This window comes from Brienomyrus brachyistius, chromosome 12, assembly GCF_023856365.1.
Source record: "Brienomyrus brachyistius isolate T26 chromosome 12, BBRACH_0.4, whole genome shotgun sequence".
NCBI classification, from domain to species: Eukaryota; Metazoa; Chordata; class Actinopteri; order Osteoglossiformes; family Mormyridae; genus Brienomyrus; species Brienomyrus brachyistius.
This window is the reverse complement of record NC_064544.1, coordinates 25022381-25040687: the sequence shown is the minus strand read 5'-3', so window position 1 is coordinate 25040687 and position 18307 is coordinate 25022381. Positions and strand designations below refer to the sequence as shown.

The following is an 18307-nucleotide window of genomic DNA, read 5'->3' as shown; positions in this document are numbered from 1 at the left end:
TGATGGTATTAAAATCACCGGAGGAGTCAAAAACATGGATCTCACTGCTGCTATGTGTAAGCCCGGTGAAGCATGTAGGTGATAACATATTCAGCATGTTGCTGCGTTGCCTTTCCCTTTGGGGTGTGATGGTACTGGGATGGATGCCATCAATGGAAGTCCACGATCATGGAGGGATCCAAAATGTCTTAGCCCACCACCCAGGACTGCTCTTCAGGGCCAAAGCCCTCCCCGTCCACCAAGTACTGCAAAACTCCAGCACACCAACAAGAGTTCAGAAGTGCCCGGACTTGGTAGACCTTGGAACCATCCATACCCTCTGACACACATGGTAAGATAGGGCGGGACGTTGTCCATGGTCAGCCTGGGTCTTCAGTTGGGTTGCTTATCAGGGTCTGCTGGGTACGGTGCCAAACCTCTCAGGCCCTGCAGTACCAGTCCTCGACTCGGGGTACATCTCCGGTAGTTCCCTCCCATGGGAAGAGTGAGGGAGAGTACCCTTGAACACACTGGAAGGGAGAAATGTGGGTTATGGGGCTCACCTGAGTGTTCAATGCATAATCTGTCCAAACGAGATGTGTAGCCCACTCGGTGGGTTTATCCTTACAGAGAAGCCGTAGAACTTCAGTTACCTCTTGATTGGTCTGTTCAGCCAGGCCATTGGATTGAGGATGATAAGCGGAAGGAAGACTGAAAGAGATCTTTAACTTGGTACACAGGGCACGAAACACGCGGGAGGCGAACTGAGGGCCTCGGTCGGAGATGACATCCTCTGGAAGGCCATAATACCGGAAGATCCAGGTAATAAGGATCTCGGCAAGGTCAGAAGCATTACGGAGCTTGGGGAGTGCGATCTATCCACAATGGTCAATATGGTGGTGTTACCTTGTGAGGCAGGGAGGTCTGTTATAAAGTCCATCGCCAAATGGGACCAGGGCTGAGACTGGACTGGTAAGGGTTGGAGAAGGCTGGCTGGAGGCAGATGGGATGATTTAAGTTGGGAGCATTCTGGACAAGACACGACATACCTTTCCACCGCTTCCCTCCAGCCGGGCCACCAATATTGACGGGCCACCAAGTGTTGCGTGATGCCGGGGTGTCCTGAGCTATGGGAGGTGTGCACTCAACTGATAATGGCTGTCCGATGAGGACTTGGGATGTACAACCAATCCATCAGGCATCCTGCTGGGGGTGCTGAGCATTCGTTGGCGATGCAAATAATCTCTTCTACTGACCAAGAGATGGTGGCAGCGAAGCAGGACGGAGACAGCATGGACTCGGCTTGTGAGAAGGTTTCAGGTGGGTCAAATTGAGAGAAAGGGCATCGGCTTTAACATTCTTCTTTCCCGGAAGGTAAGTCACTTTAAAGTCGAACCTGGCAAAGAACATAGCCCAGTGGGCCTGGCGTGGGTTCAGCCTTTTCACCCCCTGTAGGTACTCAAGGTTCCGATACTCGGTATACACCAGAAAGGGGTAATGGGTCCCCTCAAGCCAGTGTTTTCACTCTTCCAGTACCAGTTTGATAGCCAGCAGTTCCCTGCCTCCCATGTCATAGTTGCGTTCTGTGGGAGACAGTTTTTTTTTTTTTAAATGCACATAGGTGGCAACGACCAGTTACCTGGTTCCGTTGGAGGAGGATGGCTCCAACCCTGGCTTCTGAGGGATCCACCTTGACCTCGAAGGGGTTCTCAGGGCAGGGTTGTTGGAGCATGGGGCAGAATGCTTGTTTTAGACGGCGAAAGGCTCTGTCGGTTTCAGGTGTCCAGACTAGGCGGGACCCAGATCCTCAAGGGAGCGATGTGAGGGTTGCAGTGACTTGACTAAAGTTACGGATGAAACAGTGGTAGAAATTAGCAAACCCTAAAAATCATTGTAGTTCTTTAACTGTGCGGGGAGGTAGCCACTGTTGGACAGCAGCCACCTTTCTCTCGTCCATGGCAACCACTCCGGGCCGAATGGTGTAACTCAGGAACTGCACTTCTCTCCTTTGGCAAAGAAGTGGTACTCTCGGAGTCTCTGGAGGACTTGTCGTACATGGTTGACATGTTGAGAGAAGGACGGGGAGTAGATCAAGATGCCATCAATGTACACCACTATAAACTTGTTAACCATGTCCCGTGAAGACAGTATACATGAAAGACTGGAATATAGAAAGGCTGTTAGCGAAACCATAAGGTATAACGAGGTATTCATATTGTCCTGTGTTGGTGATAAACAATGTTTTCCATTCATCCCCCTTTTGAATCCTCGCTAAATTATAGGCACTGCAAAGATCTTGTTTGCTGAACACAGTGGCTTCATGAAGCTCTTCAAACGCCGACAGGGATCAACGGAAGGGGTTCCCGCCTTTTCACAGTGATGCCGTTGAGGGCTCGGTAGTCAATGCATGGACGGAGGCCCCCATCCTTTTTCTTTATGAAAAAGAATCTCGCAGTAACTGGGTGGAGGAGTGGATGATATCTTGTTTTAGCCCCTCACTTACATATGTCTCCATGGCCGCCACCTCCTTCACAGACAATGGATAGAGACGACCCTTGGGAAGGGGAAACCCCTCAAGGAGGTCAATTGCACAGTCACACTCTTGATGCGGAAGTCGGAAGGAGAGTGCCTTATTGAAAGCATATTGATAGTCCGAGTAGTACCCCGGAATCTGGGTGAGGTCCTCGGGCTCAGGGCTCTCGATCGATGAGGCACAGTACGGCAGAGCTACACATTGTTGGAGACATTGGGAGGGCCAGGCGGTGATCTCACCTGACTTCCAGTCAATCCTGGGGTTGCGATGCCTCAGCTATGGGTGACCTAGGATGAGGCAGTCCTTTGTTCTGGGAAGAACCAGGAAATCGAGGGTCTCAACATGGGACACACTTACCCATACCTTAACTGGGCCTGTATGGTGGCTCACCTGGCCATCTTGCAGCAGCTCTCCACTGACATCTAGCACCGCAATGCGGTTGGAGAGAACCTGCAAGGGAATTCTAAGCTCATGGGCTAATACCAGGTCCATGAAGTTCCCCGCCGCCCCCAAATCGGCCAGAGCGCAAGTATGACGTTCTCTTCCCCCCAGTTTACTACCACTGGCACAGACACCTGGGCTAGTGAAATCCCCATTATAGTGCACAAGCCTACCTTGACATGTGTAGGATCACACATGCACATTTCACCAAGCTTAAATTCCAGGTGGCCTGAAACAAGGCCTACCCTGGTACGAGAGGCACACATTGGCCAAGGCCTCAAAGGGGGTTTCGTGACCCCACACACACAGACACACTTAAACACACACAGATAACAAGGGAGGCCAGCACCCCAACTTTTACTTCTCAAAGTTTTAATGACCTACAGACAGCAGAGTGGACCTCAAGGACAGGGGTCGCTCGACTTGGCATACAACCCCCTCCCCAGACATCCTGCCTTACGTACCACTCACCAAACAGACTAACACCCCAAAGAAAGTTTCTTTTAAGTTTGGCTTTTGTATATCTGTGTATTTATTTACTCTTGAATACTAGTCTCAATATACAGATATGTACAGGTTATGCTTGTATGTGTCTTAACTTTCAGAGATTCTTTTTCTTTGTTTGACAAACCCCCCCCCCCCTTTCTCTTCCACATTCCTTAGTGGCCTTATCTGATCCTTGTGGCCGTTAGTAAGCTCTTTGTATTCTACCATGCCTATCTAAGGGTAAGATGTGCTGTTGACATGAGAATCAGTCTGGTCATAAATCTCAAAAGGACTGATACTGATCCCTTCCAAAAGACCGCCAAATGGATGGTCAGTCATTGGTCCAGGAGTCGAATTCCTGGTCACTCCTATTCACGAACATTACACTATAAACCTGGCACCTCAGATCAAAGCCAGGAGAAGAGAAGAGAGGAGAAACAGAAGGGAGGAGCAATAAAAGACCATCAGCCCGAAGAGAGGCAGAGAACATCAGCCCAGGAGAAGGGAAGCCCACAAGAAGCCCTCCTGAAACCTGTCAGTGAAAACCCAGCTGGACAGAGAACTGCAACCCAGCCCAAGCTTCACCGGGAGAGAGAATCAGAGGGGTTTCACTCCAACCACCGCTGCAAACACCGTGCCTCCCTGAATGCCATCACCCATCAGCTCATCAGCCACTGCAACCAACTGCCAAGACCCCCCCCCCTTTCCTGCAGCCAATTAAACCAACTTCCTTTCATTCCTAATAACCTAAACTGTCCTATTCACCTGCTATATTCCTTTTCTATTTCCACAAAACTGCTTGCTTTGCAGAACAGTTTTTCCCTTTTTAGGTTACTCGTTTTAAATCTGGTCATTGCATTTTCATGATTACATTGTTTGTGTCTATTCCGTTATTTCATGTTTATTGTTTGTTAGGTGTAATGTCTGTCTTATGTTAGTTGTAGGAATAAATGCATGTCTTTTACACAACTTCAGCCTCCGTCATTGAGTGCTCACAATAGTCCCTGCCTCTGTGCGATCCTATGCTCCGAAGCCTCAAACTCGCCTAAAATATTGCGAGACTCTCTCTCATCGGCCATGAGGGGAGCTTCGCTACCGATCGTTTACATTACCTGGTGACGCAGCTCGCTGGACGAGCCTACTAACCCAGGTTATTAAGCGATACTGGTTATTAATGAATCCCATTTAAGTCTCACATTAACAGATATCGGGGATTCGCAATTGAGTTTGGAGGAGCCGACCATTCGGCATAACAATTGGTTAATAATCAGCATTAAATAATAATTAATTAAAAGTTAATTAATTTCAAAACATTTTGGTGGAGATATTAAAATTTACCTGAGCTAATAATTCCTACACGTGCTTCATGCTGCGACGGTTGGATGGGGCAAATGCGTAGGTGTCCTGCCTCTCCACAGTAGAGGCACAACCCATTACTTGCGCATTCAGCAGAGGTGAGTCGGATGCGTCCCAGCTGCATGGGTTCGGAATGTTCCTCCCAGACAGGCGGTTGTATGGGCGTCGCGGTCAGGTGGGGGGTGCCTGCGACGAAGCTCCCGGATACTGTTGTCCAGATTGACAGAAAGCCCAATATAATCCTCAAATGACAGCGTCGACCCATGTGACGTCAGTTTGTCTTGTACTTCCGGGTTCAGAGCACAACGGTAAATGATGCGGAGGCAGTCCTCCGGCCAGCGGAGTCCTGCTGCGAGAGTCCGGAATTCCAGGGCAAATTCTACGACGGTGCGGGTTCCCTGCTTTAAGTTCGAAGAGCCGCTCTCCCAGGCTGTGTCCGACAGCGGGGAGATTGAATATCCTTTTAAAGGCTTGCTGGAAATCACATGCCGAATCGAGGAGCGGGCTGTCATCTATCCAGAGAGCCATTGCCCAGTCACGTGCCCGGCCGGTGAGCAGCGAGATCACAAAATACACCCAGGCAGTCTCTTCTGTGAAGCGCTCAGGGTGCTCCTCGATGTAAAGCCCACATTGTATTATGCAATGTCTGACAGTGATTGAGTTTGCCATCGTACTTCTCAGGCATCGCCATGGGTATGGAGGCAGCCGCTTGGGGAGGCGAAGCAGGTAGAGACGCCTGGGACGCTCGTTCCCCCAGGAGCTGGGTGACAAGCATGGTAAGTTGGTCTACCTGCTGCTGTAGCTATGAATGGTCCGCGGGGTCCATGGTATAGAGGCGAAGTATTCTGTCATGCCCAGAAACCAGGGAAGAGTCAGACCCCTGAATGCAGAGCAAGTGCTGTTTATTTACAGAGCCGGGTATACCAAAAGCCAGTAGGGAAATCCAAAAGAAATGTGCGCATGCGTGATGTTTCGGAGGACCGATGCATTCACATTGCAGTCAGATACAGGTCACTTGTAGGTATGAATGTGAACCGTCAAGAAAAACAAATCTGATCTGAGCAAAAAATCGGAATTGAACGATGTAGCTGGCAGTGTGAACGTAGCCAAAGTTGCCATGACAGTGCTCGCTTGGCTCTATCACACATATAGAAAGTCTCTGGGAGACTCAACATAAACTTACAAAGGAGAGGAGGCCATTCAGCCCATCAAGCTCGTTTGGGGAGACCTTAAATAATAGCTGTTAAAATCTTATCTAGCTCTGATTTAAAGGAACCCAGTTTTTTATCTTGCACTACACTAGCAGGAAGACAATTCCATTCTCTAACTACACACTGTGTAAAGTGCTTTCTTAAATTCAGTTTAAAATGTTCTCCTGCTAATTTCCACCTATGGCCACGAGTTCCAGTATTTAAACAAATATTGAAATAGCCATCTGGCTGAACAGCATCAAGACCTGTTAGAATCTTGTATACCTGGATCATATCCCCCCCTTAGGCTCCCTTAGGCTAAACAAATTCAGGTCAGCTAACCTCTCATAAGACATTCCTCTAAGACCAGGAATCATTCTTGTCGCCCTATGTTACACCCTTTCCAAGGCAGCAATGTCCTTAAGAACATAAGAACATAAGAACTATACAAACGAGAGGAGGCCATTCGGCCCATCAAGCTCGCTTGGGGAGAACTAAACTAATAGCTCAGAGTCGTTAAAATCTTATCTAGCTCTGATTTAAAGGAACCCAAGGATTCAGCTTGCACTACATTATCAGGAAGGCTATTCCATACTCTGACTACACGCTGCGTAAAGAAGTGCTTCCTTAAATCCAGCTTGAAATGTTCTCCCGCTAATTTCCACCTATGGCCACGAGTTCGTGTATTTAAACTAATGCTGAAGTAACTATTTGGTTGAACAGCATCCAAACCTGTTAGAATCTTATATACCTGGATCATGTCCCCCCTCAATCTCCTTTGCTTGAGACTGAACAGATTTAGCTCAAGTAACCGTTCCTCGTATGACATTCCTCTAAGACCAGGAATCATTTTTGTGGCCCTACGCTGCACCTTTTCTAAGGCCACAATGTCCTTTTTAAGATATGGTGACCAAACCTGCACACAATATTCTAGGTGAGGTCTCACCAAGGAATTGTATAATCTTAGCATTACCTCCCTTGACTTAAACTCCACACACCTGGAGATATACCCCAACATCCTATTGGCCTTTTTTATTGCTTCCCCACACTGGCAAGAATGGGACATGGAAGCATCAACATACACACCAAGGTCTTTCTCATGATCAGCTACCTTTATTTCAGTGACACCCATGAAATACCTGTACTTTATATTTCTGCTCCCTAGATGGAGTACCTTACATTTATCGACGTTAAATTTCATCTGCCAGGTATCGGCCCAGTCACTAATTAAATCAAGATCCCGCTGTAGCTGCTGAGCCACTAATTCAGTATATGCTACACCACCCACCTTGGTGTCATCTGCAAATTTCACCAGTTTACTGTATATATTGGTATCCATATCATTTATGTAAATTAGGAACAATAGTGGTCCTAAAATCGAACCCTGCGGTACCCCACTATGAACGCAAGCCCACTGTGACATTGTGCCTCTTATAACTACTCGCTGTTTCCTATCTGTTAACCAGTTATCAATCCAGGTCGCTACGGTACCTAAAATACCAGTCGCTTTGAGTTTAAGTAGGAGCCTCTTGTGGGGGACAACATCAAAAGCCTTTTGGAAATCTAAGTAGATGACATCATAGGCCTTCTTATCATCAACTTCCTGAGTAGCTTCCTCAAAAAACTCCAACAGATTTGTTAAACAGGATCTACCTCTCCTAAATCCATGCTGGCTATCCCGCAAAATGTTATTGGAGTCCAGGTAATCTATCATTTTCTCTTTGATTAAAGCCTCCATAACTTTACCAGTTATACAAGTTAGACTGATTGGCCTATAGTTAGACAAATTACTTCTATCCCCTTTTTTGAAAATAGGCGTTATGAAGGCGTGCTTCCAATCAGAAGGTACCACACCTTCAGATAAGGATTTTTGAAACAGTAAAGTTAAGGGTCGGCAAATAATATCCCTCATCTCTTTTAACACTATAGGTAAGATGCCATCAGGGCCCTGTGATTTATTTATTTTGAGCTTAGCTAGGCTTTGCAAAACATCTGCTTCAGTTATATATATATTAGCTATAGACAATGCTGGATAGGTAATAACTGGTAAATTACTAAGGTCCTCAACAGTGAATACCCGTGCAAAACTATCATTGAACTCATTTGCTATATCAATGTCGTTTACTATTATAAGACCCTTACTATCCTGCAGATTAGTAATTTCAGGTTTTAGAGCTCTTTTAGAGTTAAAATACTGGAAGAAACTTTTAACGTCATCCTTAGCTTCCAATGCAACCATCCTTTCGACATTTCTTTTAGCTCGTCTAATATCATTTTTTAACTCAGCCTGTAGACTTAGATATTCCTGCTTAATTCTGTCATCATCAGTTATTTTCCATTGCTGGAACAAAGCCCTTTTCCTCCTTACTTTATGCTTTATTTCCCTAGTAAACCACCTAGGTTGCAATTTCCTAGATTTATTCTTGCTGGAAACAGGTATGAAGTCCTCTTGCACTTGCAATAATGTGCTTTTAAAAAATTCCCAGGCCTCTTCAACAGTTTTGTTATTTAACTCCATCCAGTTCACAGTTTCTAGTTTTAGTCTCATACACTTAAAGTCAGCCTTCCTAACATTATATATTTTTGATTTGGACTTAGCTCTTCGAACACTAAACTTAACCTCAACCTTCTTAAGGTATGGTGAACAAACCTGCACACAATATTCTAGGTGGGGTCTTACCAAAGAATTGTATAAATGTAGCCTAATCTCTAATAATTGAATCCCCCTCTTTCCTACACCACCATTTTAGCCACACATTTAATACCCCTACCAAGGGAGAAGCCCTTCTTGATCTTGTTTTCTCTAATAACTAGGATAGGATTGGAAAATTAGATGTTTTAGAACCATTGGACGGTAGTGATCATAACATGGTTAAATTCAAGGTTAATTCGAAGAACTATGTCCATAATAAAGTTATACAATTTTAGGAAGGCTAACTTTAATGTTATGAGACTGAAACTAGAAACTGTGAACTGGATGGAGTTAAATAGCAAATCGGTGAAGAGGCATGGGAATTTTCTAAATACAGACTGCAAAAAGTAGGCCTTTTACAGTGCCAACTTTTAATATTTATTGGGGCTTTCCGTCTCTCCTAAATTCTTAACTAAATTCTTAACTAACCTCCCTACCCCCCCCCCCCCATTCCCTAGTTTAAACATTCCTCAACTACTCAACACATACACCTCCCCAATACACTGATTCCCCTCTGGTTCAGATGCAACCCATCTGGCTTGAACCTGTTCTAGAAGGTCTTCCAGTGACCCATAAACCTAAACCCCTCTTTCCTACACCACCATTTTAGCCACGCATTTAATCCCTTTATCTCAGCTAACTTAGCCTGGCTTGCACGTGGCACGGGAAGTATTCCAGAGAATACCACCATGGATGTTCTGCTTCTAAGCTTATCTGTAACTTCTAGAAATGTGTCCGGCAGAACAGCCCTCCTACCCTTTCCTATGTCATTGGTGCCAACATGCACCACGAGCACTTGATCCACCCCGGCTGGGGCCAAAAGCCTGTCCACACGAATCGGAAGATCCCCTACCTGGGCACCAGGCAGGCAAGACACTGTACGGGAGCCTCTATCACGGGTGCACACATAACTATCAACACCTCTAATAACTGAATCCCCTACTACCACAACCTCCCTCTTCCTGGGCGGAGGGGGCTCCTCAGTGCCCAAGCACCCTCCTGCCTCCCCAGTTTCTTCCGGCTCTAAAGCTGAAGGCACCTGAAAGCGGTTAGACACATCCAGAAGGGCAAACATGCAAACTTGCAAACACAAGACTGAGCTGGCCCCATAATTATCAAGCTCACTATGATCCCGTCCTCTACTCCCAGCCCAGTATATTTATATAGCATATCTAACTTTTATTTGATTTAATTAACGTATAGTTAATATAATAAAATGCGAAGTACAATAAAACACAAAAGACTTGCTTTAAAACGGAACTTTTTAAAGTATCCAGTAGAGTAAGAAATAACAACCTTAGAAATTAAACTTTTAAAATAACCAAATGAACAATTACCTACCCGAGACTCGCTTTCTGCTGAACCACGTTTAACTAAAATAAAGCGAAGTTGCTCTCTCAAAGCAGGCTACTGCCGGAGTGGGAAAAAAAAGTGGACCTCCCGTCCTCCCGGCCCTGACTGGTGACGAAGCAATGCTCAGGAGCAACTGTTCTTTTCCGAGTTAATGTTACCGATATTAGATATTACCCTCACAGTGTTTGTTGTGAAGGTACGCGGACAGAAACGCCGCTCACGTGACACTTGCAGCTGTTGGTAACACACGCGCTGTTTATTAACAAAGACAGACAAGCACTCACGCCGACCGAAAAAAAATGTAACAACAACCACCCACATAACCGCACTGGCACACAAACACTCAAATATACTTCCAAATAATTCCAATCAGCTGCTTCAACAGGTGCACAACACAACACAAGTGCACTCTGCATCTACACCACTCCCTCACAGTGCAGCAATCCCAGCATTCTCTCAACTGTATCTCCCTTTCTAAATTCAAGCTCCTTCAAATTGCCAGATCTCCTGTGCATAGTGCTCTTTAAGTAACTCTACATGCTCGCTCTTACCCCTTTCAGACATGCCCTGCCACCTGGGAACTTTGGACATTACCGGAAGGGGCTGTATGTGCGACTGCAACTCTGAATGTCGTACTGGACATTACTGGAAGGGGCTGTATGTGCGACTGCAACTCTGAATGTCCTACCGGACATTACCGGAAGGGGCTGTATGTGCGACTGCAACTCTGAATGTCGTACCGGACATTACTGGAAGGGGCTGTATGTGCGACTGCAACTCTGAATGTCATACCGGACATTACCCGAAGCGGCTGGATGTGCGACTGCAACTCTGAATGTCGTACCGGACATTACCGGAAGGGGCTGTATGTGCAACTGCAACTCTGAATGTCATACCGGACATTACCCGAAGCGGCTGGATGTGCAACTGCAACTCTGAATGTCGTACCGGACATTAAGTGGACTTGACCCTGCTAGCTCCCTAGTACAAAGCCCAAGTAGTTTTCTGATTATGAAAAACCAAGGGGTGTTTTTTGCTTGCTTTTTTCAAAAGTTATTACAGCCAAACAACTGACTATAAAGGTAAATTTTAAGCAGTGTCTTAGTTAAGGTTTAAATCTCAAACCACTTTCAGGTATACCTCCCTGGTATTCTGGCTTGATGACGTATCTGGGAATATGAGGACATACTGTATACTGAAATATTCCACATTGTGGGTTTTACTGTAATATCTTTCAACTAAACCAAGCAACACCCCTTGGTTTTCCAGATTTTTTTTACAGGCAATTTTAAGTTAATATTTCAATGTCTGTATGTGCATAACTGTATGTGTATGGGCTAACTTCATTAGCCTTGCTGTCTTGCTTACAGTCACTGGCAGTCAATGGATATAGTGTAATTATTAATAAATACATATAACACACATGAAAGTTGTATAGGGTGCATTGTCACCCAGTACTTAAAGCACAGTTTATAGGACGTCTGTATCATTTAGGCTTATTAGTCAATTAATTCTAGCTTTTATACTTTAAACAAATACAAGTGGGATGGACTGCAAAAAATTAATAATATATATTGTCAGGTGCGGGCGCGATCGCTGGGTAAACGGGTGATCGCTCAGGCAGGGGAGCGGGCAAGGAGCAGGCAGGCAGGCAAAATACATGGAAATCTGGGATTTATTTGAGAAACGGGGTGCAGGAAACATCAGACGTCAACTAATATCAATGACAGACAATGAACTGAGGCAAGACGGGGACTGAAATAGACAAGACAACAGGGTACAGCTCACTAAAAAAATTACTAACTGACATTGAAATTGAAGGCATGTAACGTGTTTTTTATATTAATGGATTGAATCTGAACAGAGGTTGAGATGGTATAGTGGTGTAGTGAGTTGAGTGACCCAGAAGATGAATGTGATGATGACAATGGAATTGAATCATCTGATTCCACTGAGTCAGAAGGTGTCATAATGAATAATGAAGCTGAAGTCAGTACATCTGTGAGGCGCGTCACTGATGATGGAGGTAAGTGTTGGTATCATTTATGTTAAAGTCCATTATTGTCAGAACCCTTTATATACCATCTAAAATATCTAATACACGATTTCACAGGTCTTAAAAAATTATGGGATTATTAAGTCAATATTACAGTATGTTGCGATTGCTGAACGCGGGTAAGGCGCACGGACAGGCAGGCAGGCAAGGATCAGGCAGGAAGGCCAAAGTGGGGTAAGCTAGGGGTTTATTCAGGACGAAGCACGAACATCGACTAACATCAATGACAGACGAAGGATTCAGGCAAGACATGGACTCAAATAGACAGGATTGATAAAAACAACAAGGCACAGCTGGGTACGATTGGGGAAGCACACGTGGATAATCAGGGGGGCGTGGCACACACGAGGATCGTACGAGCCGGGCATGACAGAACCCCCCCCCCCCCCAAAGGCACGCTCTCCGGGCGCGCCTCAGCGGAGGCGATGGACGAGACGAAGTAAACGGGAACTGAAAAAGAAAAACAAACCATTAATGAGACACAGGGAACAGGACGGACAGACAGAACAGGCACAGGGGCATAAGCTAAGGCAAGACCTGACACAGGACGGGAAAGGCGGACAGACAGCCAAGGAATGGGGACAGAGAGGGAACAGGTGGAACAAAAGGGCCAGGAGTGAACGGAGGAGGAACAAAGGGACGAGGAATGGAGACAGGAGGGACAAAGCTGGAAGGAGGAGCAAACAAAGGAGGGACATAGGCAAGAGACAAGGGAGAGAAGGAGGGGGAATAAAGGGGAGCCCGAGGGAGCCCCAGCGGGCGACAGGCAGTGGCTGGAGGGCCCGCAGGCGGCCGGGAGGCCGGAGCTGAAGGGGACCTTGGAGTGGCAGAGGAGGCAGGGCGAGGGACTGACGGAGGGGCCGAGGAACCAGCAGGCGGCTGAGGAGCCGCAGTCGGGGAGCCCGCAGGTACCCGACGAGGAGTCGGAGGAGGGAACGAGGTCGGGCGACGAGGCTGTGGAGGGGAACCCGCAGGCGACAGCTGATCTGGAGGGCCAGGACCCGTAGGCGCCGACCGAGCCCCAGGGCAGGTGAGGGAGAGTGAGCCAGGGGGCAGGGTGGGAGGGACCCCAGCCCTGCGTCTGTGTCCTCTCCCCTTATGGAACACAGACATGATAACCCTTAGCTGGGGTTGAGATCGCTGGGACGAGGGCAGAGGAGTCACAAGAATCGGGTCTGGGGCAGAAGGGACTGGAGTTGGACAAGGTATGGGAGCCACAGGGGGCACAATCACAGGAAGAGGCAGAGGGAGTGCCTCGGGCGTGGGAGCCGCAGGCAGAGGGAACGCCTGCTCGGGAGCCAGAGCCGCAAGCAGGGGCGGAGGGAGCGCCTTAGGCGCAGCTGCCGCAGGCGGCAGGACTGGCAGGTCCCGTGCCGGCGGGACGGACATGGCCCCTTTAGGCATCCGGGGCACATGCGGGATAGTGTCCTGCACCGTGCTGGCCCCTTTGTTAGTCAGCCGCTAGGGCCGGAAACAATACTGCTCGAGGGGCGGTGGCAGCTCCGCGGCGGCTGGGCTCGGCTGGGAAGTCTTCCTCTCTGGTTGGGAGGGAAGCTGGGATGAGTGTGCACGCTCCCAGGACGATCGTCAGGGCGATCGCCGACTTTCTCCGCTTCTTCTTCCGCCTTGTCATGGTTGCCGGGGGAGGCTGCTCTACGTCTGGCGGAACAGATGACTGGGGAACCTCCTCCGCGACACACGGTGCATCTATTCCCAACCTCCGCACAGTCATCCGTTGAACCAGCTGGTACAGGTTGGCGTGCACTACTCCCAGGCAGTACCTGCCCCCTGATGGGGATATTGCCAGCAGGAGATCGCTGCATTGGGTGGCCAGCTCCAGCGCGATGGGGTCCTCCTGGACGTCGGGCTGGGAGAGCTAGTAGTATGCCTCCTGCAGCAGACCGAGACGTTGGCTCTCGGTCTGCTGCTGTGCCTTGTTGAGGGAAGCTAGGGGTTTATTCAGGACGAAACACGAACATCGACTAACATCAATGACAGACGAAGGACTCAGGCAAGACATGGACTCAAATAGACAGGATTGATCAAAACAACAAGATACAGCTGGGTACGATCGGGGAAGCACACGTGGATAATCAGGGGGGAGTGGCACACACGAGGATCAAGCCTGGCGTGACAGAATCCCCCATCAAAGGCACGCACTCCGGGCGCGTCTCGGGAGGCGACGGAAGAGACGAGGGAGACGGGACCTGAAAAACAAGAACAAAACCATTAGTGGGGCATAGGGAACAGGACTGAAACACAGAACTGGCACAGAGACAGGAAGTAGGACAGGAGCTGACATAGGACAGGGAAGGCGGACAAACAGATCAGGAATGGGGACACGGATGGAACAGGCAGGACAAAAGGGCCGGGAGTGAACGAAGGGGACACTGTCTGTGCGCCTTACCCGCGTTCAGTGATCGCAACATACTGTAATATTGACTTAATAATCCCATAATTTTTTAAGACCTGTGAAATCGTATATTAAATATTTTAGATGGTATATAGTGGGTTCTGACAATAATGGACTTTAACATAAATGATAGCAACACTTACCTCCATCATCAGTGACGCGCTTCACAGATGTACTGACTTCAGCTTCATTATTCATTATGACACCTTCTGACTCAGTGGAATCAGATGATTCAATTCCATTGTCATCATCACATTCATCTTCTGGGTCACTCAACTCACTACACCACTATACCATCTCAACCTCTGTTCAGATTCAAACCATTAATATAAAAAACACGGTACATGCTTTCAATTTCAATGTCAGTTAGTGATTTTTCCTGGTGTTCTAATATTCCGCGATCTTCTTTCTGAGAGAGTAAAGTAATTGATGTGAGACTTCTTTTAACTTCCAAACTCTTTAGTATGTAAACGTACCACAGTACAAACTTAAAAGTTCTTCCAATATTAAGACAATATCTTTTAGCCACGGTCAAAGACTGTTGCGCTCTCAGTCACATTCAGCACTACACTTTACGACACTTGACTCGTGACGTCAGACAGTTCTTCATATCCGGCAAACAATATTAAACTGAAATTCCACATTGCAAATAAACAGTCACTCCCTTAAACTCTCTATAATATCATACATTACAAATAAACAACACCATATTATATTACCTATACTATGGCTCTAACAAGAAGTTTTGAAATTTTGGCCAGCTGGGTGGTGGCTTCTGGAAGCCTGCAGTAGTCCTGGTGCACCCGTATATCATGTCCAAGAAAGTCAGCAAGTTGGTCAAGTTCATTATTTTTCAAATGTAAAATTTGTGATAATGTAGCAACATGTTTAGTAGCTTTGTGGACCTGAAGAATTATGGATGATTTTTTGCTCCACAGAGACCTGTGTGAATCCTCAAACTGTCTTGTCCTCTGTGGGGACTCAAACATTTGGGTCTACCAAATAAGAAGACATTGGCATCAACAACATCACATTCACTTTTTTGGCTGACAAGTAATGTCAATATCATCCATCATGTTTGGTGTAAGCAGTATCACAACCTTTTGCCCTCTTTTCCCCATTATGTCAATTCGGCTAAAATGATTACACAGTTTCTGCCTGAATTTTGGTAACCCCATGGCAGTATCTTTGTGAAGGTCTGTCTGGTCCTTTATTAAAATGTTTAAGCATTTTAGATGCATTTTTACAGCCCTCCTCCTGTTAAACATGATTATTTGTGCCAGTGTGCTTTTGGCAAGCACAGCATAACTGCTAAAGGCATTCTCAGATGTTTTTTTCAAGGTGTTGAGATCTGAAACACGTGATAGAAAAAGGAATACTATCATCCACCTAGATCATCGAATAACAAGAATGGCAAAGAAGCATCCAATGATCAGCTCCAGAGAAATAAAGATCTCCATTTACCTGTGAGTACTTAAACAATCAGAAGACACCTATGTGAAGGCAAACTATTTGCAAGAAACCCTCGTAAAATACCACTGCTGAAAAGAAGACGTATTGAAAAAGTTACAGTTTTCCAAAGAACACATTGACTGGCCTAAAGAGAAGTGGTGCAATATTCTATGGACAGATGAGAGCAAGATTGTTCATATTGGGTCTACAGGCCGCAGACAGTGTGTGAGACAACCCCCAAACACTGAATACAAGCCACAGTACACTGTGAAGACCATAAAACATGGAGGTGCAAGCATAATGGTTTGGGGATGTTTCTCATACTTTGGAGTGGGGCCCATTTATCCCATAACAGGCACCATGGACCAGTTTCAGTACCTAAAAATACTGGAAGAGGTCATGTTGCCTTATGCTGAGGAAGACATGCTCTTAAAATGGGTGTTTCAGCAGGACAGCGACCTCAAACACACCAGCAAGCAGGCAACATCCTGGTTGCAGACCAAAAAGATTGATGTCATGAAATGGCTAGCCCAATCCCCGAACCTCAATCCAATTGAGAATTTTTGGAGTGAAAAATTCTGTCTTTCATACAAAACCCAAGAATGCAGAAGGTCTGTGGAATGTAGTCCAGTCAGCTTGGGCTGCAATTTCTGTTTGCAGGTGTCAAATGTTAGTTGACTCCATGCCACACAAATGTAAAGCAGTGATCAGAAATAATGGTTATACAACTAAATATTAGTTCAGTGCTTAAAGAAAAAGCTAAATTTTCATTTTATTTTCAAATTATACTATAAATATTCCAGTTTGTAAATGAAAATGCAAACACTGCTATTTTTTTGAACAACCTAATATTCTTTCTTCATTTTCAGTAAAAAAAAGAAAAGAAAAAATTGTTCATGTTGTAATTTGGAATTGAATGTGCATCGCTTCCTTTGTATATATGGAAATAAATGCTATTAGGAACATGGAACTTTTCCTCTGTTGTTTTAAACACACTGCTATTATTTTGCACATAACTGTACATATCTCTAAGGGAGAGCCCAGCCATCCTGCGGAGGAAACCCATTTCATCAGCTTGTATTCACAACCTCGTTCTTTGTCAACTACAGTACCTACAGCTCATGACCATAGGTGAGGGTAGGAATGTAGATCGACTAGTAAGCCGAGAGCTTTGCCTTTTGCCTCACTCATGAACAAGACCTCGAGATATTTAAACTCCTCCTCTTCGGGAAGGACTCCCTCCCCAACCTGGAGAGAGCACTCCACCCTTTTCTGGCTGAGGACCATGATCTCAGATTTTTAGGTGCTGATTCTCATCCCAGTCACTTCACACTTGGCTGCAAACTGCTCCAATGAGAGCCAAAGGTCACTGTCTGACGAAGCCAACAGCAGCACATCATCTGCAAAAAGCAGATGAGGCCACCAAACCGGACACTCTCAATGCCTTGACTGTGCCTAGAAATTCTGTCCATAAAAGTTATGAACAGAATCGGTGACAAAGGGCATCCCTGGTGGAGTCCAACCCTCACTGGAAACGAGTGCGACTTACTGCTGACAATGAGGACCAAGCTCTGACACGGGTCGTACAGGGACCGAACAGCCCTAATAAGGAAGCCCCACACCCAGTATTCTTGGTGCACTCCCCACAGGACTCACCAAGGGACATGGTCGAACGCACCCTCGAGGACCCTGCTGAGAGTATAGAGCTGGTCCACTGTTCCACGAGCAGGGCAAAAACCACACTGCCCCTCCTGAATCCTAGGTTCAACAATCCAGCAGACCCTCCTCTCCAGGACCCCCGAATAGACCTTACCAGGGAAGCTGATGAGTGTGATCCCCCTATTGCTGGAACACACCCTCCGGTCCCCCTTTTTGAAGAGGGGGGACCACCCCTCCTGTCTGCCAATCCAGAGGTACTGCCCCCGATGTCCACACCATTTTGCAAATACGTGTCAACTAGGACAGCTCTGCATCATCCAGAGCCTTGAAAAATTCAGGGCAGATCTCATCCACCCCTGGGGCCTGGCCACCAAGGAGCTTTTTAACCACCTCAACAACCTCCACCCCAGAGATAAGGGAGTCCACCCCCAAGTCACCAGACTCTGTTTCCTTTTTGGAATGTGTGTCGGTGGGATTGAGGAGGTCTTCGAAGTATTCCTTTCGCCGACTCAACGTCCCGAGCTGAGGTCAGCAACACCCCATCACCACCATAAACAGTGTTGATGCTGCACCGTTTTCCCACCCTGAGGACCAGACTCTCCTCAAAGTCATCCATCCGCAATTCGTTCTCCATGGCCTCATCAAACTCCTTCCACAAACGAGTTCCGCTTGGCCGCTGGTACTCATCAGCTGTCTC

At 46.7% G+C, this 18307-nt stretch overlaps 1 protein-coding gene across 1 annotated transcript; it reads right to left on the bottom strand.

Annotated features, from left to right (window-relative positions):
• Window positions 1–419: 419 nt before the first annotated feature.
• lrfn4b (leucine rich repeat and fibronectin type III domain containing 4b) lies at window positions 420–8594 on the bottom strand. The gene is made up of 10 exons (XM_048971686.1): window positions 6651–8594; window positions 6168–6184; window positions 5083–5225; window positions 2903–2962; window positions 2609–2788; window positions 2483–2533; window positions 1619–1687; window positions 1029–1106; window positions 633–854; window positions 420–509 (listed from the first exon to the last, which is right to left on the bottom strand). The coding sequence occupies exons 1-10, from the start codon at window positions 8531–8533 to the stop codon at window positions 420–422; spliced, it is 2793 nt and encodes a 930-aa protein (XP_048827643.1). The 5' UTR covers window positions 8534–8594.
• Window positions 8595–18307: the final 9713 nt, after the last annotated feature.

What these genes read in the sequence shown, in the direction of transcription:
- lrfn4b (XM_048971686.1), bottom strand. Translation starts at nt 8,533, where the DNA reads ATGAGACTAAAACTAGAAACTGTGAACTGGATGGAGTTAAATAACAAA. An exon ending in GTTGTGCTCTGAACCCGGAA is followed by an intron (nt 2,963 to 5,082) that starts GTACAAGACAAA and finishes ATTCCCTTGCAG; the next exon opens with GTTCTCTCCAACCGCATTGC. An exon ending in ATCAATATGCTTTCAATAAG is followed by an intron (nt 2,534 to 2,608) that starts GCACTCTCCTTC and finishes CCCCTTCCCAAG; the next exon opens with GGTCGTCTCTATCCATTGTC.